The sequence below is a fragment of the Aedes albopictus genome, chromosome 2 (genome assembly GCF_035046485.1).
Source record: "Aedes albopictus strain Foshan chromosome 2, AalbF5, whole genome shotgun sequence".
Taxonomy (NCBI): domain Eukaryota; kingdom Metazoa; phylum Arthropoda; class Insecta; order Diptera; family Culicidae; genus Aedes; species Aedes albopictus.
The window spans coordinates 480,373,183-480,399,618 of NC_085137.1; the positions used below are offsets into that span (position 1 = coordinate 480,373,183).

Sequence of the window (26,436 nt, forward strand, 5' to 3'; positions counted from 1 at the left end):
AAATTTTCACCTCACGAATGCTCAATCAACTTATCAATTGTATTTTTATCGCTTGCGATTGAACTGTACAATGCTCAGCGATGACCAGAGGCAAAGAGGTGGCAAAACGAGCATGATGCAACTCACAAACGATTTTGCACACATCTGTCAGTGCCACCACATGCTCACCCGAACAACCGAACAACACCGAATAAGTTGGTTAAAGAAGCTACGGTACGAACGCTCGACACGCACAAAGAAGCAACATTCGCATGTACCGAAACCACACCAATAACGTTTCCAGCCTGCGATGCTTCGCGATAAGCTGATCGAAAAGCATCGAAAGCGATGAAAATACAAGCTTGGCTGGAACGCAACAGCTCAACGGCGAAAAGGAGCAGCCAACAATGCTGATCAGCGTCAAGTCTGTTCGTGTGCTATTCGTACGGGAGGTTAGTTTGATAAAGCGAGGAAGGGTGAAAACGTATTCGTTGTCGAAAGCGAAACGCATCATTTCGCGAATGTTTTCACCAAATAGCAAGCTTGATTTCAGAATATGTTTCCAGGAGAATTATGAATTTTTCTTTTCTCTGGGAGTGGTTTGGAGAACACAGGAATTAAACTTGACATTCGATTAACACCCTTTCCTTTTTGTAAGGGTTAACCACTACCCTCAACAGCCATAATTTGAGGAGCAATTTTTCTGTATAAAACGATTTCAGATGAAAAAAGTTTCGGCTTCACGGCTATATTTCTGGCTACGCCACTGTATTCAACTAACACGGTTTCGTTTATTTAATTCATATTTTTTCCAAAATTTATTGGGCACCAAAGGTTTTGTCAATTATTAAAGGGGGTCGCCACCCCAAAAAGGTTGGAAACCCCTGATCTATATGGATCAGAGTGAAATGATAGTATAGAACTCGTGCTGGAATAGAACTTGAGAAAATAATCAGATGTTGAGGACCTACATAGGTTTCCAATTAAATATATTTGGAGCATGACTACTGATAACAAATTAATTTAAAGATTCTGATTGTACACCTTGGCCGGTAACGGGTTAATCTAATGCGCTATCGTTATTTCCATTCAACAAAGTCCTAAAGTGCTCTCTCCACCAAGCCGGTACCAAGGTTGAATCTGTCAGCAATTTATGTTCATAACAATTATACATTACAGGAGACAACGCTGTTTTTCTACGCGTGCCTATCACAGGATCGTAAGATGTCCGCATATCATTTTGTTCCGTACCGTTTTACTCCTCAGACATGACATTCTGCTCATACTACGGTGAATCATTTTTTCGGCCTTTCACGTTTTCTTTTATCGCGCTGAATTAGTATAGTACCAGATACATCCGCCTTCTGGTAAAATTCTTATCATGAATAACACAAATAAAAAGTATTGAAAGAGGTAAGTTGCTTTTGTCAATGAAACTATGTGTTGAAACTCTGAGATAAGTGATCAAGCCGAGCCAGACAATAGTGCTCAAACCATACACCTCAGTGTTATAACCATGAACAAGGCATTATCAAACACCACTCGTCAATTTAATCTAGTTTTTACATTAGTAATACCGACTTCATGCTTGTTTACGGAATGCTCTCAGTTTCATTTGTTCCAAAGAGTAACACCGACGTCAGCCTCGATAAATCAAATGCCATAAAAGTGGATCTAGCCTAAATTACATTTGTTGCTTAATCGCGAATACCGAAGCTCCCACCCGATTCGATCTAGAATCTTATTTGAGTCCCACAGCAGCGTACAACTGGACAACTGGCATTTTTTTTTAATCAAGTCATATTTAACCGACGGCTGGCGCGGCGTCACCAGCCGTAAATCTGCTCATTCACCAAGTGTGCACTCTTATTTCATTTGAATTGCGAGTAGGCTAAGTACACCCGATCCAAGCTGATCCTCCCCGTCCGTGTCCGCTGGCTGACTGGACCACTCGCTCTGCTACTATACGATGTCCGTCCCGTCTGTCAAGTATTTCCTCGCGCGTGCAAACATCTTGTCTGCAGCTGACGGCTGCTGCTGGCCCAAAACTAGTCCAGTTCAGCACAGACCGGCAGCAGGAGGAACAACCTACCGTAAATGGGCAATGTTTCGCAAATGCGGTAAAAAACGAAACTATTCCGTACCTACCACGTACGGCAGCCGTAAATCATTTCTTTCCGTTCTGACCGTAAGGCGGTTGAGTCGAATCGTGTGATATAAGTCCTACGCACAAATTGCTCAAGAACAGTTTTAACGATCGAAAAGTTTAAGGTTTCTTCATTTCTGGGTAACACCTTCGCAGACCGTTATTCAGTTAATTAAAATGTGGTTTATCAACATCTAATATTTTGATTCCTTGTTTCACTCAAACCCGCAGATATACCTCGACGGGATCAACGCATCCTGGGGAACACCGGAGAGCAACCAGTACCATATCCAGACGGACGAGGGTCCCGAGCGGTACTTCAGATATCAAACCGACAATGGACAGTTTCGCAAAGAGAAGCGCCTACAGGATGGCACAGTGATTGGTATGTATTTGTGGACTACGGAGACGTCCGTCGTCCGGTAATCGAGGGTCGACCGAAGGTAGGTGTACAAATTTTGATATGATTTGATCGCATTTCATCCATTTAGGAACTGATGCCTGGATAGATGCATCCGGTTATCTGCGCCAGAAGGACTACATTGCTGACGACAAGGGCTATCGGATATTGAAATCGAAAACGGTATACGTTGGGAAGGATCTACCGATTCAGGTATCTAGGAGAAAGGGCGTCCAAGTGGGAGATGTTTTCAAATGCTACAATGAAACCTCAATTTGCGATATCGGTCTCAACCTACGATGATGGAATTCACTCGTAATTTGTATCTACCCAACTGGCTACAAATTCACTTTATCCCATCGCCGAGCGTAGAGTACTATCTTCGCCTGCCTTTGGCGATGTTCCTCCAGTTTCTCCGTACGATTGGAATTCCCAGGTATTCTTCAAACATGCGCAACCAGCGCGTTACGGGTCGTCCACGAAATCGTCAACCTCTACCTATGTTTTTGCTGAATATTCTTTTCGGTATTCGTTTTCCGCCATTCGCACTATGTGCACAGCCCACTGAAGTCTCCCAGTCAACACACGATCGTATATGAAGTTGAATAGGATACAAAAGTCGAGGGCCATTGGCGTAGCTAGGAGGGGTTCCAGGGGTGCCTGGCTAAATTTGGCACCCCCTAGAATTTGTCCATGACAGTCACCTAAAATTTAAAACCTTATACGGTAATTCCAATATTTCGGCACCAACATTTCAAAAGGGCGTAACTGCTTTTGCAACCAATGCCTTCTCACAGAGCTGTGGGTCGTATTTCATTCATCTCACGCAATTCACATCCATTAATCGAAAGAGGAGGATTTTATCTTTCTATTTGTGCTAGTGAATTGCTCGAGAGGGATGGGATACGCTCCACAGCTTTGTGAGAAGGCATTGGTTGTAAATGCAGTTACGCCCTTTTGAAATGTTGGTGCCGATTTATTTATTCATGACGCATTTGAACAAAACTTAAGCTATAACCGGAATACCTTCGTCATCTGTTTTACGTTTTATCGTTTTGGATTGGTCTGAACAATCAACAGACACATATTATGTGAACTAAGCACCACCATGGTGCCAATTTTATCCTAGTTGATTCTTTTGTTTAGAGCCCTCTAAATAAAATCCTCCTGAGTAGACCTGTGCGCCGCGCCACGCCGCCGCTGCCGACATTTTTCGTCCCACGCTGACGCCGACCAAGGTAAACTGTAAAAACTGTAAGTTCCAATAATATGAAATCTGGTCATTTTAACTTTTGTCTATTTTTTTCCTTTCTAGTGTTTTAGACAAACTCTATTTTATAATTTTTGAAGAAATTAAAATGGAATTTCAGGGTGTCCAATCAAATACAAAACTCCTAGAACTTTTTTTCATTTTCATTAGATTTCCTTATTATTTATCTCTCACATCTCTCAGGAAGCTTCTTCAAAGATTATTTCAGAAATATTCATTGATGCTTCCACGAGATCCACCAGGAATTCTTCCAGAAAATTTTTCAGGGATGCCTCCAGGATTGATTTTTTTTTCAGAAGGCCCCTCAGGAAGATCTCGACCTTCAGAAAAAAAAATCCAGGAGTTCCTTCAGAAATTCTTTCAAGGGGATTCGGGGATGCCTCTTAAAGATACACGAGAGATTCATCCAGAAGATCTTTCAAGGATTCCCATAGAAAGTCCTTCAGAGATTAGTCTGAGATTTTTTTTCAGGGATTCCTTCTGAAGTTCCTTCAGGCATTCCTACAGGAGTTTCTTTAGAAACCAGTTCAGTAGTTTCCTCAGGGATCTTTCCAAGAGATCCTTCAGTAATTCTTCTAGAATTTCAACAAGGGATTTCTCCTGACGTTCTGTTGGGATCGCCCAAGGGAATCCTTAAGGGATTACTCCGGGAGTTTCATCAAGGGCTCCTGCAGGAATTATTTCGGGATACCTCATGATTTTTTCAGAAATTATTTCAGGATTATTCATCAATGCCTCCTGGAGATCCATTAACAATTCCGTAAGAAGTTTCTTCCAAAGCTTCTACAGGAGATCTTTAAAAATTAGTCTAGGAATTTCTGTAAGGGTTAATTATCAAACTCCTTTAGAAATTCTTACAGGAGTTCTTACAGAAATTAGTCCAGGAGTTCCTTCAGAGATTCTTCCAGGAGTTTCAAGAATTCTTGCAGATGTTCCTTCAGAAATTCCTTACGAATTTCTTGAGAGATTCCAACAGAAGTTCCTATCTCTTCAGGAGTTCCAGGAGGATTAAGGGATTTCTACAAAAAAGCTCATAGAACACTAGCTGAGAAGCAGGCTTTGTCCCAATGAGGACGTTACGCCAAGAAGAGAGAGAGAGAGAGATCCTTAGGGGATTCCTCGAGAAGTTTATTTAGGAATTCTGTCATGAGTTTTTCCAGGGACCGCTCCTGGGGTTCTTTCGGATTGTAGAATGAGATTGAGATTTTTCCAGGAGGAGTCATGGATCCCTCTAGGAGTAACATCAGAGGTCTCTCCAGAAGCTCGTGCAGAAATTCCTATATAAGTTCTTTTAGGGAATCCCAAGGGGAATCCTGTAGGAGTTCCTTCAATAATTTCTTAAGATTACAATCAGACATATCTCCAGGATATTGTAGGATCTTTCATGGAGTTTCTACAAGAATTTGTTCACGATTTCCTTCTGGAATTCTTCCAGGATTTTTTTTAACGAATTTCCTACGTGAATTCTGCCTGGAAATCCTTCGGAGATTCCTACCGGAATTCTTTCGGGAATTAACCCTGGAATTCCAACAGGAATTTATCCTGTAATTTCTACGAAAATTCCACTTGGACTTCCTTCAGGGGTTCTCCAGGACTTCTTGAATATTACTCCTGGAATTTCTCTTGGAATATGTGGAGAGATTTTTCCTAGAATTCCTTCGGAAAATTCTCCAGAAATTTTTTCAGGGATTCCTTTGAGGATTCCTCTTGAAATTCTTTCGGTGATTCCTCCTGATATTCCGTTGTGGATTCCTCCTGGAATTCCTCCACGGTTTGCTCCAGGAATTTCTTGTATGATCCCTATAAGAATTCCACCGGGGATTCTTCCTGGATTTCACCTGGAGATCCTTCGGGGATTCCTACTGGAATTCTTACGAGGATTCCTTCTGGAATTCTTTCGGAGATTCCCCCTTGAATTCCTTCTGGAATTCCTTCAGGAAACCCTCCGGGAATTCTGTCGGGTATTCCTTCTGAACTTTCCCCAGGGATTTCCCCTGGACTTCCTCAGGGGATTTCTCCTAGAATTAATCGAAGATTCCTGGACCTCCTTGGGGGCTTTCTCCTGGAATGCAGTCGTGGATTTTTCTTGGAATTCCTTCGGGGAGTCCTCCTGGACTTCCTCAGGGGCTTTCTCCTGGACATCCTTAGGACTTCGGAGTTTCCTCTTGAAAATCTTTCAATTCTGTATGGAAATCCTTCGAAGATTCCCCCAGAATTTCTTAAGGGGCTCCCCCTGGGATTCCTGCAGGGATTGCTCCTATAATTTCTTTGGGGATTTCTCATGGAATTCCTTCAGGAAATCCTCCTGGAATAACGTCGGGTGTTTCTTCCGAACTTACTTCTGGGATAACTCGAAGGATTTCTCCTGGAATTACTTCGGGGATTCCTCGAGGAATTCCTTTGGAGATTCTTCCTGGAACTATTCCAAAGATTCCTCCTAGAATTTCTTCGGAGATTCCTCCTGGAATTCCTTCGGAGATTCCTCCTTGATTTCTTTCTGAGTTTCCTTTTGGGATTCCTTCAAAGATACTCCTAGAGTTCTTTCAGGGATATCTGCTGGAATGCCCTCGGTATTCCTTCTGGACTTCCTTCAAGAATTCCTCCTGAAATTTCTTCAGGGATTCCTCCTGAAATTCCGTCGGAGATTCCTCCTGAAATTTTTACGGGAAGTCCTCCTGGAATTCCTTCAGAGATTCCAGGATTCCTGGATTTCCTTTGGAGTTTCCTTTGGAATTCTTTTGGTGATTCCTCATCGAATATCTTCGGAGATTCCTCCTGGAATTCCTTCTGGGATGCCTCATGGAATTCTTCTGGGGATATCTTTCAGAATTCCTCCGAAGTTCTTTTCTGGAATTCCTTCAGTGATTCCTCTAGGAATACCTTCGGTAATTCTTCCTAGAATCCCCTAAGGAATTCATCCTGGATCTCCTTTAGATTAATAATAATAATAAGATTCCTTCTGGGTATTTTTCGTTGATTCCTACTACAAATCCTTTGGGGATTCTTTTATTTTTGGATTACAGCTGGAATTCCTTTGAGATTTGTGCTGGAATTCTTTCGGAGCTTCCTCTTTTAATTCCTGCCTCCTTAAATTTCTTCAGGGATTCTTCCAAAAATTCCTTCAGGGATTCCTCTTGAAATACAACCAGAGTTCCTTTTGTAATTCCTTCGAAGATTCCTCCTGGATATTTTTAATGATTCCTCCTAGAAATCTTTCGGGTATTCCTTCTCAAAACCCTTTGAAATTTCTTTCTGGAATTCCTTTGGGGATTACTCCTAGACATCCTTCATGGATCCTTCTTAAAATTCTTTCAAGAATTTCTCTTGATATTCCGTCGTAGATTCCTCTGGGAATTCCTACGGAGATTCCTCTTGAAATTCTTTCTAAAATTCGTCATAGAATTCTTCCAAGATTACTCCTGCAATTCCTTCGAAATTTCTTTCATGAATTTCTTCGCTGATTTCTCCTAGAATTCCTTCGGTAATTCCTCCAGGAGGGATTCCGCTTGGAATTCTTTCGGATATTTCTCCCGAAACTCCTTCAGGATTTCCTTTTGGAATTCCTTCGGTGATTCCTCTTCAAGTTTTTTCGGAGATTCTCCAGGAATATCTTCGGGAATTCCTCCTAGAATTCCTTCAAAGGTTAATTCTACAATTCCTTCGGGGGTTTCTTCCTTCGAGGATTCGTCCTGATATTCTATCGGGGATTACTGCTGGAAATCCTTCTGTATTCTCTTGGAAATTCCCACTGGAACTCTTTTGAGGATTCCTTCTTGACATTCTCTTGGATTCTGGTTGAATTTCTTTGGGATTACTCCTAGATATTTTCAGTTGATTCTTCCTATAAATCCTATAGAGGATTCCTTCTTATACTCCTTTAGAAATTCCCGCAATTTCGGTGATCCCTGCTTTAATTCCCTTGGGATTCCTTCTTGAATTCATTTAGGGAATCCTCCCCATTCATTCGGAGTTTTTCCTGGATTTCCTTCTGAAAATCCTCGAACATTTTAATCAGGGGTTTCTTCAGAAGTTTCTGCAGGATTCTAAGAAATATTCTTGAACCACCAGAGATTCCTGCAGAAGTTCCTTCAGAGTTTCATACATCAGTTCCTGCAGAGATTAGTCCAGAATTTTCTCATCGATTCCTTCAGGAGTTTCTTTAAGGTTTCTCCTGGAATTCATTCTGAGATTCCTCTCTTCATTTAAACGTAATGGTCACGAAAAAAACCAAACTACGAAATCTAGAGCGTAATGACAACTTTTTTGCTCTGCCAATGTTGACATTATGGTCACATTTTGGTCACGCCGATTCACGCCGCCGCCGCCGCCGGAAGCTGCCACCGGCGTGACGCCGATGACGCCGCCGCCACCGGTCAAAAATGGCCCTTACGCCGCCGCCGAGAAAAATATAGTCGGCGCCCTGAGACACTTCATAAAATGTGTGTATCAGTTTTTCAAGATTTCGGTTCTGGAAGTGGCCTGGTGATAAATTTTAAACAATATTAGTACTGAACAACTCCATGGCCAGAGCCAGATTTCCTATTCCGCCGAATGCCATTTTTCTATTTTGCGCCCAATATTAGTTACTGGGGCCTATATTGCTGAGCTGGTGAATGAACAGCTATTCTTAGTCTTGCTGGAGGTATTAGGTCTCACTTTGCGGTAGATCCAGCATGATTTTTTGTGACTTTTCTGGGTATAGTGTTCTGGAATCAGCCATTTTCTTAAAAGTCGCTCAGTAGATTTTTAGCATTTAGTGCGTGACATGTGGGCTTTCCAAATTTCAAAGTGATGTTCTTCCAGCTAGTAAAAGTTACATTGCAGAGCCATGTTCAAATACAACAAACTAAAGTTAATTTATCGCACAATACGCCTCATTTAGCATCCCACTGTTATGCATTTTAAGAATTGGTCAAAATTGAGAACTGAAAAAATCTGATCAAGAACATACCTAAAAACACAGTTTGCTTGGGATTTTACCGAAGTTACGAGCAGATAGTTTACACTGAAACATCTGGAGATGCTTAATTTAAAGTCTATATTGTACCAAGTAATGAACATATTAATTTATTTTAGTCCGAAGTCAATATGTAAAATCAATTATCCCCAACCAAAGTTCGCCGAAGTAAAAACGTCGGCATTCTAATTGAAGCGTCGCCGACACAGGCAATTCTTATGCGTCGGCGAACCCCAAATTAGGATGCCGACGCCGAACTTTGCCGAAGTTTTGACTTCCGAAGTTTCCAACTATCTCTCGCATGATCAATAACATCTTCAGGAAATCACGTAAACATTCAGACAATGTGTATTTTTAGTTAAAACCGGTTATTTCTCCTGTGCAAATTACTTGATAGTTGCTGTGTAATTTTTTTTTAAATGCTTTTTTAAATTATTCGGCTATTATATTTACATTTTTTTTTTCAGAAATTGGTTAGAAACTCCTTCGTATTTTTTACGGGAATGTCTGTGGTAATTCATTTGATGTTAGTTTTACTATTTACTTGAAGATTCCTTTGGCATTTTTGTTTTTTGCTGTAGTTCTATTGAAACTTGATCAGCAATTTCTTTGGAAATTCGTACAGAAATTTCAACGGCAATTCCACCGAAGTTCGTTCTGCAATTTCTTTTGAAGTTCCTTTGCGATTGTTTTTTTCGGAAATTTTATTGCAATTTCAATTGTAATTCTTTATGATTTCTTTGTATTTATATTTAGTGGGTTAAAGATGCCAAAATTGTTTTCATAAAGTTTGCCAACAATTTTGTAGAAATTTATTCGGATTTTTCTGAGATTTTTTTTTTGATATTTCATTGATCCCATACTGAATTACTTAAGTGTTCAACACTTTCTTTGAGAATTCCTTCAGCAATTTGTTTTTTTTTTTGTAATTTTTCAGTAATTCCTTTCAAATCTTCTTCGGTAATTTCACAGCAAGCATTCTCGGCAATTCCTCTAAAAAATCCTTAGGCCATTAATTTGGAAATTATTGGGATAACTATTTTATGAATTCATCTTACAATTTTTCAGTATATTCTTTGGGAATTTTCGACCATTTCTTAGTGAATTTCTTCGGCCATTCCTTTGGAAATTTTCAGACAATTTCTTTGGAAATTCAGAAATTTTCGATTCGGCTTTCTCAAAAAAAAATATTAAGGAAATGCGATTCCCAAAGAAGTGTCCGAAAAAATTTGAAAATAAAATTTCCGGATCAATTTGTAAAGGAGCTATCGAAAGAGATCTCAAAGGAAAATCCAAAGAAAACAGAGAAATGCCCAAAGGCAATTACCTTAGAAGTTTCCAAAGAAGTTGCCAAAGGAATCCCCATAAGATTCGCTAAAGGAATTCCTGAAGAAGCTCCTGAAAAAAAATGGTCAATTCTTATTCCAAAATAAATTGCTGAATTATATTCCAAATGAGTTGCCGGAGAAATTTCCATCAGCGTTTCCGCAAATATTCAACCAGAAATTTTCGAATGAATCCTCAAATTATATGCCGAAGAAGTTTTAGAATGAATTCCCAAAATAATTGCTTGAGGAATTACCGAACGATTTTCCGAAGACCATGCCAGAAAAATTCTTAAATGCCAATCACCAACCGAATTTCTCAAAAAATAAATTAATTCCTAAAGGAAATCTCTGAGAAATTTTCCAAAGAAATTTCCAAAAAAAAATACTGCTTAAGTTCCCAAAATATGTTATAGGAATTTCTCGGCTCTGGCAGTCTGAGTGGGTAGCAAAAGGCTGTTTTGCTCCTACATCCGACGTTTCGGTTATATTTATTTAACCTTCTTCAGCGTCCACTTCTATGCGAACATCGAAAGACAATATGGTGCAGATTTGAGATCGAAGTTCAAAAAATTTGCCAATAACACGAGAAAACCAGGCAAATTAACCAGTCGAAAATCCTTCCTGGTTCGCTGCCGGAAACGAGGAGTGTTTCAGACGCAGCTTTCAAACAATTTCCGCTTTACTTTCCCTCTTCTCGAAGAGAACAGCCCATACGCCAACAAGGTTCAACGCAGTGTCACGAAGTTCATGAAAGCTATCTTAAACATCGAGATACAGCACACGTATCACAAAAATAAAATGTTGAAAATGCAAATCACATCCGCTGGTCAACGCATACGAGAATCAGAGGTCCCGGAACAGGTGATAGAGAGTTTCTTCAGAAGTCAGGAAAACTACAATGCGAAAAACACGACGACCAGAAACAACAGAACCAAGCGAAAGTTGAACCGCATCATGGAACAAACAAGTGAGTCATGCAGGGAATCTGCTTCAACCCTGAATGAAAGAGCGATTTGCAACGGTACACAAGTGACAATCCCACGAGAAGCTGAGGTGTTGCTCTTAGTCTGGGCCCCAAATTTTCTCTTCCGCACACCAAATCTGACCCAGTATTCTTCTATCATATGCTGGCAGATATTGAATGCATCCTCAAGTCAGAAAACGATGCATCCATACAGGACCGTACAAGATGTGCAGACGCCAATGTGGTTCTGAATCACCTACAACGAGGTGAAAATCAGAACAGTCATCAAGACCCTCTGGTGAAGTTCTGCAAAAGCGCCGAAAAAGTCACAAGGAAGTTTCTGAAAGAGCACCGAGATGCCATGTTGAAAAATTGACAAATTGCGAAAAAATCCACGTAGTTCTGGTGGGATTTGAACCCACGTCTCCCCAAGCTAGACAGGGCGCGTTAACCAACTCCGCCACAGAACAAGGTAACAATTATGTGAAGTAGAAAGCCAACCTGAACCCAAATCCCACCTCACCCCACGTTCTTTCCTCGCAATTCACCATCTCCTTCGGTCCTCCAGATGTCCACTTCCAACACTCTCTGAGCGTGCCTACGAACAACAGTGAGAGCAAGTTATTTTTAGTGTCGAGACTTTTTGCCTATCCACAGCACGTGCTCATCCACAACTTGCGAATGAGACCGTCAGTATGTGTCGGGCGTTCGACTCGGTCGCATGTCCCTCGCACAACTCGCACGAGGAAAGAACGTGGGGTGAGGTGGGCTTTGGGTTCAGGTTGGCTTTCTACTTCACAGAATTGTTACCTTGTTCTGTGGCGGAGTTGGTTAACGCGCCCTGTCTAGCGAACTTGGGGAGACGTGGGTTCAAATCCCACCAGAGCTACGTGGATTTTTTCGCAATTTTTCCATTCAATTTGTCAATTTGTTGAAAAATACACATATTGTGCCTATGAACTTCAGTCATTACGTATGTCCAACATAACATTTCGGTTGGTTATCCGAAAAACAACAACATTCATGTGAAGAAGATCGATGTTGTGATTATGTTGTTCAACAAAAGCTCTCTGCAAATTTCAAATTCTGATCAATTCATCGCTCGCTTGCGTATTTATTCGCCGTATTCTTTCATTACTTTCCTTAATTCCTCTTACTTTGAGTAGTATTAGAGTCACCGAAAAAAGCTAATTAAAGACAATTATAATAAAGTCATCCGGTAAAAAAAACTCTTGAACAACGTTGACATGATTTGTACTAAGAACAGCTCTGGAATTCAAGCCGAAACATACCATAGATCTTCACGAAGAGTGTCAGCTATTCTCGTTTTTTTTTTGTTCACTTTTTTCCAGCATGATTGAATAAGTCCTATAACAAAATGTTCATTATATTGAGGTTTCAGTGTAGCAAGACTAATTGTTATAAATAAACACTTACTTCCTACTTTTGTATCATGTTCCAGGACGCCATCAAATCCGTCAAGAATCGACCGGCTGACTCAGGGGTACTTGTACCTCCTGGTCCACCATACCGACCTTCTCCACCACCGGAACCAGTTGCCATCGTGCCTACCACTCCATCGCCGATAGCCCCTCCTGTCACCCCAGGCATCAAAGCTGTATTCATAAGGCCTCACTCGCAGCCAGTCAACGCCAATTTTCTGCCGGCAAATATTGCACGCGATCAATATATACCGCCTAGCAGATATTATCCTTCTAGCACGCCAAGGCCTGACATTTTCGTTCCCTCGAGTACACCATACTCGCCACTGGCAGGAAACGATCTGTCCTCTACGCCCATTGCTCTCTATGGACCAGCTTCAACGCCTTCACCGCTGGCCGACCGATCCCAAGCACATCTACCACCACTAGTCATCTACAACACCGATCAAAAACGACCGAACGACTACGATCATCCGACGCCCCGACCAGAGGAACCTATCTACCAGCTCAGCAATGATCTACTACCTCCGAAACATCAGTACATCCAAGTGGTTCCCACTCCGGTCCACCACCGGCGACGCATCCCACATGATCGACGAAGACCGGTCTACGTGGAACCCATCAGCATTACGTCAGCGGCGCCGTTCTTAGAGCGTGCAACTCCTGCTCCTAAGCCACTGGTGGTTCCTCTCTCCGACAACAACCTGGAATCTCAACCCAGCTTCAACCGTGATCTCCTGGAACCTCCGCCAAACTACGGCCAGAGGTACCAACCGAACCGGCGATCCGATCACACTTACGACGGCGTGTCGGTGACCAACAACGGCTTCCAGTACTACCTTCCGAGGCAGTACCACGAAGAGGCCAACTCGGGTAGTTCCACGCGGGAAGGTAGCTTCGGCTACATCGACCCCTTCGGTATACGCCGGGTGGTATACTACAACACCGGTCCCGGCAAGGGTTTCGTCCATCGAAAGAACAACCGCTTCGTGGGCTTCAACTCAACGCCTTACGATCCACGACCGGTGTGAGATGTGGATACGTGAGGGAAGGGGAGGAACCATCACATCTCCGTCACAACCGCCAACAGCACTGTTTTACGCTTCGACTAATTTATTTATTAGCTAAAAGTCGCCCACTGTCTACTGAGTGACGACTGCCAGTCGCAATAGCAAATCTTGTCTCAATCATTGAAGCTGGGATTGATGTGTGGAAAGGGCGGAAAGGCGTTTGCAATTTTATGCAACTATTCTATCTTTTGACTATTTATTCAACATCTTTAGTTGTTTTGTTCTTCCGACGTATTTCAACTATGATTCGTACAAATCCAGATATTTTTTTTTTGGAATAGTGAAGTCACAGATTACAAAAGTTGTTTCGCCCTTTCTACATGTTAATCCACAAGTAACACTAGATGAACGATTTCAATTAGCCAGATCCGCGTATGTCGCCTGTCTGCTCGCATTTCGTCGACTGGACTGGTCAACGCTGACGCTGAGTTCTAAGCGCGGTCCGATTGCGCTCCGCTCAAGGATGCACGGGGGCGAAATCATTTTTTAGCGAACTGATGCGAGAAGGCGTTCTCCTCTGTCCGTGCGGTAAAATTTTAACCGAAGTGGAGCAAAAAGTTCTTGAGGTTGAATTAAATCGCGATGTGTAGATCAAGTTGCACTGTGTTGCACAAATGAAGCGGATCCAATTGGATGTTGACCTCCGTGTTGGCGAGCGTGGTAGCAGCGGGCGGACGCGTGGCGACTGCCAATTTGTGGTGATTTACGCAGACCGGAGAAGAGTTGGGATCATTGGTGATTGCTCTTTGGAAGGGTACGCAGTTGCGGCTTAGTTTTGAAAGGAAAAGTTTAAACTTTTTTTGAACATGAAAAGTTTAAAAATGTGTCTTGTACCGACTTTTCGAACCCTCTAAGCAGAACACCCAGAGCCATAACGTGCGATTGGCCAGGTTGGTCCCCGCCAAAGGCTCCGGCATAAGAGGAGCGACGAAAAGGCTTGAGGCTTACATGAGAATTGCACATTATCCAAAACTGAAAAAGCACTTTTCTTCAGAATGATGAACAAGCTAACAAAACTAGCGTGTTCATTATTGTCATTATTGAGTAAATAAACAATCGAACATTTTTTTTTCGAATGAGTGTTATCAGTTTCGTAACTTTTAATTCTGCCCTATTTTGCTTATCCTTTGACAGATACTAGAAGGAAACAGGATGATGCTTTTGAACGTTATCAAGATTTTACTATTCACAATATCTATAATTGATAATTCGGGAGCAATATTTGAAAAGGGACCAAGAGGTACCTTTTTTCGAAAATGCTCCGTAGGGCTCAACAGCAGCCCGCCCATGCAGATGAACAACGTTGTTCGAAAGATCAACGTTTGCTTTTTCTGATAACGGTCTTAGTTTGTGTGGATACGTTGATGGGGCTCAGCAACGACGTGCGTCGTTGTAATTGTTTACCAATGCTTGTATGCCCTTTTCAAATGTTGCTCCAGAGTTCTTTTACGTTCTTCCATATTCTCAAAAAATCAGGTTTTTTAGATGATTTTGAATATTTATCCAAGTTACCTGGGAATTTAATGCGCATTTAGTTCACAACTGGACTGCACACTCAGTCTTTATAAGTGCGAAAATCTGTATAAAAGTGCGCGATGGTTTGGTGTCTTCAGTGCACTATTTCTTTAAACTATGCTGAATAAATGCTCTGAAGACACCGAACTGATTTGATGCAATCGCGCACTTTTATTTACGTTTTCGCACTCGTGGAAACTGGTGCGATAGTCCAGTGGTTAACCAAATGCGCAAACAATGCGTATTGACATGCCCTTTCAGTTCATACATTTTTGTCAGAGAATGTTTCTTTGGGCTTCAACTCTTGTAAATCTAGCAGAAAGCACTCCAGTTGTAATCACCCTAAAAACTACCAGAGTGTTTCTTATTATTTTTTTTCCTCAAAACAAATCATAGATTTTTAAGAATTCCTTTAAAAATTTCGCCAAGTATTTCTTCCAAGATTCTTTCAGAAAATCTTTTAATAATTCTTTCAGAAATTCTTCTGGGGATTTCTTTGAAAATTTCTTCAAGAATTCCTCCAGAAATCCTCATAAATTACTTCAGAGATTCTTTAAAAAAATCAAATCAAAAACTTTTCCGGAGATTCCTCTCCTCCTCCTCCTCTCTGAAAGATTCCTATAGAAATTCCTCCAGAGATACTTTTAGAAAGTTATCTAGAAATTTATTCAGAAATCAGTCAGAGGATTCCTCCTGATATTTTTCCAAGGATTGTATTAGATATTCCATGATTTTATAAGAAAATTTCTGCAGATATTCTTTTAAAAAATCTTTCAGACTTAAATTTGGTCAGTTTCTTCAAGTAAATTTCTCCACATATTCCTTCAAAACATATTCTATGCCTTGATACTGCGTTACTCTAATCATCAATGAATTTTCCAGAGTTTCCTTCAGGAATTCTAATAGAGATTGCTGAAAAAAATCTTTAAGGATAACTTAAAAACTCTTCAATAGATTTCCTCAGTAATTTTTCTTTAGATTCCTATAGAAAATCCTGCAAAGATTCCTTTATAAAACTCGCTGAGAATTTCTACAGAAATTCTTCGAGGTTTATTTTTAGAAAATCTTCTGTATATTTTTTTTTAGAAATAATAAATCTCTCACATCACTTAGAAAATCTTCCATCGATTTCTTCCGAAATTGTTTCGTGTTCCCTAAGAGTCAAAAGCTTTATAAAGTTCTGCTAGAATTCCTAGAAAGCCGGGATGAATCTGCCTACGGCAGAAAATCCCTGAATGAAAAGATTTAAAAAATCTGCTAGAATTCCTATTGAAAAATTATCATGAATTCCCTCCTTAATTTCTTCAGACGATCATAAATTTGGAATTTCTTTAGAAATTTCTGCAGGTATTCCATTGGAAAATGTGTCATTGATTTCATCCAACATTTCTCTAAAAGTTTCTTTTGAAAGCCTTTCGAATCCAGAGATTCCCACAGGGATTTCTTGCGAAAATATTCTAGGGATTTTTATAGAAAATCCTGCAGAGTTTCCTTGAGGATTTTTTTCAGGGATTCCTGAAGGTGAAACATCAAGAAATCCCATTGCAATTTTTCATACAAACTTAAGAGGCACAAATCCGACAAACAAAGCATCGAGCCAAGCCGCACTTGTTTTTTCTGGCTTTGCTCACTTCTAAAAAGAGGCAGCTTTTACAAATCGAGAGCATTTGTTTACAAATTTTCAAGATTGGTGCTCTTGAAAACGTTAGTAGGGGACCAAGTCGGCCATTGTGGCAGCCATGATTGTATTCTCTGAAGTTTCTTCTTAATAAATTCTTCCAGTGGATCTCCACGAACTCCTACAGGCATTTCTTCACGAACTGCTCGAGGAATTCCTGCAAGAATTACTCCATGAATTCCATTGGAAATTCTTGTTGAATTGTCTCCCGGATTTTCATGAGGATGTTCCAGCAGCAATTTCTCCAGAGATTATTACTTAATTTCATCCAGTGATTTCAGCAGGAATTTTTCCGGAGATTCCAACAACAACTCATATAGAGAATTCTTCAGGAATTCATCCTGGTATTCCTTCATGTTCATGATTCGTCTTATAATTACTATAGTACTACGATTTTTCGCAGGATACTGGAAAGGTTTACAAAATGCAATGAAATGTCATGGAACACTATGTCAGTTGCAGACATTGTAAGCAAAAAAAAATCCATATACCACAGAGTTTGATGATGAACCACGAAATTCAATGAAACACCATGTATTTCATGCTGTGTCTCACGAATCACCTTGTAGTATCACAGAATATCATGGAGTATCACGGATACTATGAAATACCACGAAATGCAATGGAGTGCCATGAAACACTTTGAAGTTCCATGAAATACAAGGGATTATCAGGTATTTTAGAGGATACTATGAAACACTGAAAACTCTTTCAGCCAGCGATTTCAGGAAATATTCCGGTGATTCCTTCAGATATTTCTTCACGAACTCATTCAGAGATTTCCTCGGAAATTTCCACAGATATTTCATTTTAAATATCCACAGGAATTACATCAGAGATTATTGCAGAAAACTCAACAAAATCTTCTGCTCGGAATCTTTCATTATTACTTTCAGTGATTCTAGCAGTAATTTATACAAAAATTCTTTCAGGACTTCCATAAATTCCTTCAGCAATTTCTCCAAGGATTCATACTGATTTTTTCCACGGATGCATTGATTTCTCTAGAAATATTTCCAAGAAATTTCTACAGCAATTCTACTGAAATTTTATCAAGGCATTTTTCAGATTACACTAGGATTTTTTAAAGAAAATCGTCCTTGTACTCTATTGAAGGATTTCTCTAGGAATTATTCTAAAGCTTTCCAATAAATTCTTTTGGAGTTCCATCAAGCATTTCCCAAGAAGTTTCCCCTGGTGTTCGTCCAGGAATTCATCCTGAAATTCCTTCCGGGATTTCCCTGAGGTTTCTCTAACCCTCGAGCAATCGCGCTGTTGTATTTTGTACAACACGTTGAAAAAAATCTCTCTTTTTGTATTCAGCATTAGCGTGGTGCTGACGGAGGTGCTCAACCGCGCGAGTTACGGAAGGTTAAATATACCTTCATGGATTTTTACAGAAATTGGATTGGAATTTTCTTTAAATACTCCTTCCGGAGAATCTTTTAGTAATTCCTTTATGGATTACTTCTGATGATTTTTTTTTCAGAAATATGTTCAGGAACTCTTTCAATATTCCGAGGACTTCTTTAGGAATTTTAACAAAAAAATCATCAAACGTTCTTCAATGGATTTTTTTTTTCATAAAATTTACCTTCAAATAATCCTGCAGAAATTCCTGCAAAAGTTTCCCAATTGAGAAATTAAGAGATTGCCTAAAATATCTTCGAAAGAATTCTTAAAAGAATTTCACGAGAAATTTCTGAAGGAGTTCTAGATATCAATCACAGGGAAAATAGAAATCCCTGAAAATGGATTTCTAACGAACACCCTTGAAGAGCAAGGACGTACCGGTATATGGGGTGCTGAAATTTGGAAACAATGATTTTACCATGACAGCACTGATTCCATGATGTATAATGAAATACAATAAAATAGCCATGGAATACCATGTGAAATATTACAGATTATCATGAAGTACCACGAAATACTGTGAAGTATTGTGATGGAAACTTGTGAGCCCTGGAGGATGCCCATGATCTCAAGAACTCTTTGAGGAATAACATTTTTTATAGATGTTTACGGGGTTTGACTTGTGAATTTCTTCTGTGGATTCCATCAGAAAATCTGTCCTGGGTTTCGGCGTTTCCGTTGGAGTACTTTCTGGATTCCTGAATATATATATTCTCCTAACGTCAAGGGAGTGTCCATACAATGTCTCTACCATTACTCACAGAACTCTTCTTGAAATTCTTCTCGGATTTCATTGCATGACTTCTTCTGGAATTTCTTCAAGATTTCCCTTTCTATTTGTTTTTGAAGTTTTTAGCTGCCTAGGTTTTTTATTTTTTTCAAATTCCTGAATATATATTCTGAACAATTCGAGAGTTTTTTCTTGCAGTTCTCTCTAGAACAAACCTAGAGAGAAATCCGTGAAAAATATTGGAAGGAAATCCTGGTAGAATCACGTATGGAGTTCCGATTGAGGAACAATTCGGAAAATTCTAGGAGAAACTCTGGTGGAAATTCAGGATGGTATCGGATGCGAAATCTCGAAAGCGATCCGATGAGAAACTCATTTAGAAAAATCTCTGGAAGAGAATCACTGGGTGAAATCAGACATAAACTGCTAGAAATCGCACGGATGAATTATGGGAGAAATTCCGGAAAGTGATCCTGTGGAGATACCGCAAAACGGAAGTAATCTCCAAAAACCCTCAGGAAAAAAAATCTGTAAAAAAAAGTATGATAACCTTTATGAAAAATACCTGGAAAACTCCTAGAAGAAGCTCTGGAGGACTCACGCGAATATCTCTAGAAGATGTCTCAGGAAGAACTTTTGGAGAAATGTGTGGAGAAACTTTGGTAAAAATTGCGGGAGAAGCACTGGTAGACATCACATGATACCTCTAGAGTTCTGAAAGGAACTCCAAAGGAATAAAGTAAACCCTCCGAAGTTGATTACCAAAGAATCCATAAAAAAAATCCAGGGGAAATCCCAAAAGAAATTCCGGGTCAAATCTCCTAGGCAGTAAGAAAGAACTCCGCGAGAATTCCCGTTAGAAACTATTGGGAAATTTCAGGAGAACTTACAGGAGAATAGGTATAAATTCTGGAGAGATCTCGCGTGAAACTTCAAGAATAAACTCTAAAAAAATCCTCTTGGAAAAAATGCGAGCGCCACTTTAAAAGAAATTTCTGAGTTAAATTCAGGTAGAAACAGGTAGAAATCCCGGGAGGAAATCTGAGAGAAAAAAATCGGAAAGCACTTTTGGAAGAGATCCTAGAATACTGGGAGAAATCCCCAAAAAATCAGAGAGGAGCTCTGGAGTACTTCCTCGAAAATCTTTAAGAGATATCCCAGTACAAACTGGTGGAGAAATAGCAGGAAAAACTTTGGTAGGAATAGCGGGCGTCTACGTCACTTTGACGTAGAAATTTCAAGAGTCGAAGTCATCGCTGTGTTCAAGAAGAAGTGACAATCACTACTGCAGGATGGTTGATACTGCCTGGAACGAGAGTTAGTTTGAGTTGCTTTGGCGTGGTTCACTGACCACCAAGCGTTTGTCATTTGCTCTAAGTGATAGAGCAAAGACAACTTTGTCCCCATTGATCTGCTATTCACATGATTTTCCTCCAGTAAACCGAGTACCCGTAGACGGTAAGAGTGCAAGAAAGTGCTTCTTGTTTGAGAGAAATGCGTAGTGGGGCAACGTCAAAGAGAACTTCAAGTGTTACCGTAGAAGTTAAGAAGAACGCCCCAGACATCGCCATTAAACACATCCTTTTTCTCAATTCTCAACTACCTGGAGGACGCTTTGCATCAGGTCGAAAAGGATGCTGATACTCATACCAACTAACAATGTTAAGTAATCGTCGGCAAAACCATAAGTCAGAAAAACGAGTTGTTTCAATAGCGTATCTGCTACGAGATTCCTCAAAAGCGGTGACAAGACTCCCCCTTGGGGGCACCCACAAACACTCAAATTCCTAATCGCTGCTTGACGCAATCTCGAGAAGAGATGTCGGTTTTTGAGCATTTGGTGAATCCCATTGGAAATCATCGGAGATGCCTTCTCGATATCGTAAACAACTTTGTGTAAAAAATTCACAGTGGACCTTCCAGATTGGTAGGCATGTTGGTTCACATGAAGAGGCACGTTGGCCAGATGAACATCACAGATGTGATGATCCACAATGCGTTCTAAGCATTTCAGAAGAAAAGAGGTCAAACTGATAGCCTATCAGTGATAGGTCTGAAACTATTTGTTTCTTCATACGACGCACGACCCACTTTCGGAATAAGCTTTAAAGTAATATTCCGCCAAGATTTGGTGTGATAGAACAATTGACTTTGTAATATCAGCATGAAGCCGTAATAAATTAAGAAAAAATCGTCGAGGCGTTCTGATTTTTGATTGGGATGAATGAGTGCAATAGTCTTCCATGTATATTGCCTCGACACTTGCTATCTGACAATATTGCACCGACTGACCTCTCAACTGCATGCCTCAAAGTCAACATTAATTTTGACTGCAATTATCACCGATCGCTATCATGCTGAGTTGCCACTGACACCGTTCCGAAGGAACCAAAAGTCCAAGAGGCATTTTTGCTCACGTACATATGTACTTTCCGCACATGAAACCAAGTGTATGGTGACCATCAATGCCCACCACTCGACATCGGCGGAATTGAATTATATCGCTCATAAAAGCCCTCCACGCGGAAATTTCGGGTATGACCGTCGTCGTCAGCCTAATCTGAAATGTGTGGCCTCTCGCGTGAATCGACTGCGCATTCTTATGTCCAACCCCGTCAACGGGAAAACAACCTTCACCATGAAAAGAAGCTAAAATTTGGCCGGCGAAACATTGAAACGCACACGGTTGCGGTCGGTGTTGCTCTTCAGGTTCGGAACTTGGAGTACCCTACAATTAACTTTATGGGCTCATTGACAACATGACCTTACATTATTGAGAGCGGCGGCGCCTACCCACTTACATGCGTTGTGTACACAGTAGTGCTTACACAGGTCCTCAAAACCCGTCCGGAGCAGAACAGATTTTATCTGTGACTCATCGTGGTCTGCACCACCACCGACCGTGATTCAACCAACAACGCAACGCGAGGAGGCGAGGGTGTTTGGATTATTTGTTCGATTCTTTTAATTCGATTTGTAATTATTGAGCTGATCTTAAAAGCGTCGGCGACCGTTTCCCGGAATCATGCGATTGGATCGGGTTGGTGGAGGGTTCGATCACCGTCGTGTTGTGTGGGGGAAGTATGAAATCATTTTCGTTTCAATGACTATTGCCTTCTAGGATGCTGGGCGAATCGATCGAATGCATATTCAATTCCGGTGATTTGAAATTCGTATTCGATTGAAGTACTTGTTTGTTCTGTCCAAGCTATGGTCCTTGAGATAGATCAATGTACTTTTCATGAATAAATTCTACAGATACAGAATGGCAATCGTAGAGAACAAATCATAAATTGAAATGTTGAGTTCCTTCTTTGAATGAAACTGTGATAATGTTTGGCTTTCAATATGCATAATTTCCCACAAATTTACCAGATCTCTACTCTTTTCCCTGCGTACATCACCAAACCCATTACCTTGTGAAATACTTTACCATTAAAATTTCACCTTTCATGATCGTACAATATTCTGCCGCATGCGAAAATCAATTGCCATAATTTTAAGAGTGCTGTCCTAATCAACCATTTCATTAGTCTGTAAGTTTCGTGAGCAAAACATCACCGTAGTAGATCACAATCAGATGACCAGTGCCCTGTCTCTCTCCCCAAGCAGCTAAGCTTAATTAAAACTTCTAATCAATTGTGATGAACGATGTAGATACGCAAGTGTCATGAATCACAGCACAAACTAATTGCCATATTTGTAGGTTTTTGTACACATCCACAAGCGCAAGAGCCGATCGTGTAGAAATTGGCACCTTAGCGTCACTGATTCGAAGATATTCGGCGACTAGTTCTCTGATGATAGATATCCATTTGAAGCACCTACTCACCTCGATTTAATAAGGAATAAAAGAATTATTTTGAACAATCAGCATTCGCACCATCAACTCACTCGAACAAATGGATTCCCGTCATAGAGAACCCCCTAGAAGTCCCATAATCATGCACCAGAATCATTCGAATCACGTCGACTTGGGCCAACGCTTGTTAATATTTAGTTTTATAAGAACTCGATTTAGAAAGAATACGCAGCTCCAGTCGTGTTGTTAGGGAACTTATTTATAATCAACACTTACCAGTCTAGCATAGAAAATCGATAGAATTGCATACTCCCCGAAATGAGCTTTGAAAGTAGATAAGACATAAAGACGACACGCATTCAACAGAGACACATCACGCCATGACCGATAAACTGTGTAATAAACTATTAGATCCAGTTTTCGATTGGGCTCCCCATTTCAATTGCATCCGAAATTCCAGTTCTTAAGCGTGGCTTGGCTTTCAGTGGGAGATCTATAAATTACATGCTCCTGTCAGAATTACAACATATTTCGACTGGGTCCGTTTAAGGGTAACCATCATCATGGTGAGTATTCTATTGAAAGCTTGTATGTACAGCAATCATCAGCCTGAACATCCATTTAACTTCCACAGGTGTCCCTGAAAGTGATTACTATTCTTTCGGTAATCATCCTCTCTGAAGGAGCCCGAATCAGAGTTGAAAAAATCACAACTTTAACTCCTGTTGGAAACTCCGTACGAGTTACTAAACAAGTGAGAGTAGGGACCTATCCTGCTGCAGTCGTTCCACCCACTCACTATGGACCAGTAGTTGGAGTACCGGCTCCCGTACCGTGTCCGCCATTAGCACCTGCACCTCCAGTAGTACCCGTGTATCCAGTTGCGCCAGCGCCTCCTCCAGTACCGGTTGTTGTGCTACCACCACCGGTTGTAGCTGTTCCGCCGCCACCACCACCACCCCCACCCCCAGTAGTAGCCGTACCGCCACCACCTCCACCCCCACCTCCAGTAGTTGCCGTTCCACCCCCTCCACCACCACCCCCAGTAGTTGCCGTTCCACCTCCACCTCCACCTCCACCACCGGTAGTTGCCGTCCCACCCCCTCCTCCAGTAGTACCTGTACCACCCCCACCTCCCCCTCCGGTTGTTGCCGTTCCACCCCCGCCACCGGTAGTTGCTGTCCCACCACCACCTCCACCAGCCTACGTTCCTCAAGATGTATACGGAGTTCCGGGACCACTTGCGCCTCCACCAGTCCTCGGACAGAACAACCTCTACCAAACGCAAACCACATTCGGCGGAAGCGCCCAATCCCAAGCAGTCGTCTACCCATCCGGACCTGTCGGTAACTTCAACGGTCCAACATTCAACCCATCCTACGCCACGCAACAGATCGAGCTACAGAACAGTAATCCCGTAGTCACCGGACCGGTTAACGTGATCAACTCTGCCGGATCGGTGGCCGTTCAGCAACTGCCATACGTCAACGAACTCACTCCGCCTGCAACGTTTGTCCAAACTCCTGGAGCTGTAGCCCTTCCCGGACCCGCGGCCGTTGCTGGACCTCTCCCTGGACCTCTACCTGGCCCAGTTGGACCCGTACCCTATCCACCAGGCCCCGTAGCACCACCCGTTCAAGTTCAACTTCCACCGCTGGCCCCCGGCGTTCCTGGGCTACTACCCGGCCCAGTGGGACCGGTTCCCTACCCTGGAGGCCCCCTCCAGCTACCACCGGTAGCAGTCGGCGGTCCCGTCCTATATCCCGTAGTACAGGACGGCAGTTGGCGACCTGTGCCCGGACAGGACGGCAGCTGGCACCCGGTTCCGGGTCAGGACGGTAGCTATCAACCCCAGCCAGGTCAGGACGGCAGCTGGCAGCCCCAGCCAGGTCAAGATGGTAGCTGGCAACCTGATCAACCACAACCTGGTCAGGATGGTAGTTGGCAACCGCAGCCAGGTCAGGACGGCAGCTGGCAGCCCGATCAAAACGATAGTGCACAACCGGACGCAGGTCAGGATGGTAGCTGGCAACCGGACCAGGGTGGTCAGGATGGACAAGCAGGCCCAGAACTCGGAGGCACACCCCATGCTGAATACGGCGTACCGGTGTAGAAGAGTTTAGGATATCGGTTATCGATGTTATGTGCGAAATAATATTGAATGTTAAATAAATTTAGTGAAGTTACGTTTTGTAATCGCTGTTCCATGATGTGATATTCGTGTCAATCTCCCACTCCAAGAGTTTTTGTAACTGTGATCAAAATTAGGCTTGGATGCTTCTTCTACACAATCCATCGGAAAAATGTACATATATAAACAGTATTGCAGCAATAATGCATCATCTCGGAAAGATCACAACACAACATTAATATTTCGAAATCCTTATGACTTACCTTACTGGTCAGACTAAGGCCCGAATGGCCTCTGCTGTACATGGTAGTCGTCTCCAATTTCGCACTCTTTGAAGGGTCCACAGGTCGTCCTCCACTTGACTCTCGAGAACCATTCTAGTCGGGTTGCTATCCGACATCCCTATGACGTGACCCGTCCACCGTAGCCTCCCGATTTTCGCGGTGTGGACGATGGTTGGTTCTCTCAGCAGCTGATGCAGCTCGTGGTTCATTCGCCTTCTCCAAGTCCCGTCTTCCATCTGCACATCGCCGTAGATGGTTGACGTGCTGCATACATTACGGCGTTTAACGCAATGTTGCAACGCAACCGAGAGCATCGTCAGGTACGTAGAACGGAGTCGGATTTGTCCGACGAGGAGTTCAAAGCGGTTTTAGAGAAATAGAACTCAGCGCGGACGGTAATGCTACAGCATTATAGATGGTATCGTAGCTAAACTAAACAAGATGGGTCCAGTAAAGTTGGACACCTGTCTGCACCGGTTGATAGTGAGTGTCTCTGAAACAGTATAGCTACTGAAGAAGTAGAACAAAGGGTTAATCTGCCCTATTCACAAGCAAGGCGACCATTTGGAATTTGAGAACTTCAGAGTGATGATGTTATCAAGCTGGCTTCATCGACGACTGGTCGACAGCGGATCAGATCTTTCTTCACCGAACGGCAAATCCACCAGAAATATCGTGAATACCAGGTTCCAACCTAAGTTCCAACGCATCAATTGCTCATCTACTTCAAAGTGGCATAACACAGCAAGGTCAGGGAGGGGAGGGGTGGAGGTGGCGAGCACCATTAGCAAGTTTAACTCTTAAGCAGTCACGTTGTTGTATTTTGTACAATACGTGCTTTGAAAAGAACTCGGCTGTTCTACACAAATCAGTTTGCTGCTGGTAGTGGTGGTCAATTTCTGGGAAATTAAAGATTTTTCTTTACTCATTTTTTTATTATAGCTGAACTCTTTTGAAAAAACGAATTCTTTTTAGAACTAACCCAGAATTATCTTCATGATTTCGTTCAACATTTTCTCCAATACAAACCCGTCCGAAGATTTTTCAAATATCTACATATTGTCATTCATGATTAACTGGAGTTCTTTCAGTTATCAAACATCCAAGTTATCTATGCTCCTTCAGGAATCTCGGAATGTTCTGGATCTCTATTCCTCTAAGAATAAACCTTCAGTTGTATTGTTGCGAGTGCATCGTTGTCGGAATTTCCCTAAAGAAGATTTTATATACACACTAGCTGTACCCGGCAAACTTTGTCTTGCCTACTGCGTTTTTTGACGTTTCAAGTTTCTAGCCAAGACCAAGTCCCCGATCAAAATGTATAGAA

The 26,436-nt window shown here is 41.7% G+C and overlaps 2 protein-coding genes across 4 annotated transcripts in view; both read left to right on the forward strand.

Moving 5' to 3' along the window:
* LOC109413973 (uncharacterized) overlaps positions 1-23,111 on the forward strand; it is a 122,809-nt gene extending 99,698 nt beyond the window's left edge. For all 3 annotated transcript variants that reach the window (XM_019687706.3, XM_062854109.1, XM_062854110.1), the window contains exons 3-5: positions 2,357-2,510; positions 2,617-2,738; positions 12,507-23,111. In XM_019687706.3, coding sequence (XP_019543251.3) covers positions 2,357-2,510; positions 2,617-2,738; positions 12,507-13,517 — 1,287 coding nt within the window. In that variant the 3' untranslated portion in view covers positions 13,518-23,111. The remainder of the gene's footprint in view (positions 1-2,356; positions 2,511-2,616; positions 2,739-12,506) is intronic.
* A 13-nt stretch (positions 23,112-23,124) lies between these two features.
* On the forward strand, positions 23,125-24,893 carry LOC109414003 (formin-2-like). Its single transcript, XM_062854108.1, has 2 exons — positions 23,125-23,260; positions 23,329-24,893. The coding sequence occupies exons 1-2, from the start codon at positions 23,258-23,260 to the stop codon at positions 24,805-24,807; spliced, it is 1,482 nt and encodes a 493-aa protein (XP_062710092.1). The 5' UTR covers positions 23,125-23,257; the 3' UTR covers positions 24,808-24,893.
* The last annotated feature ends 1,543 nt before the right edge of the window (positions 24,894-26,436 follow it).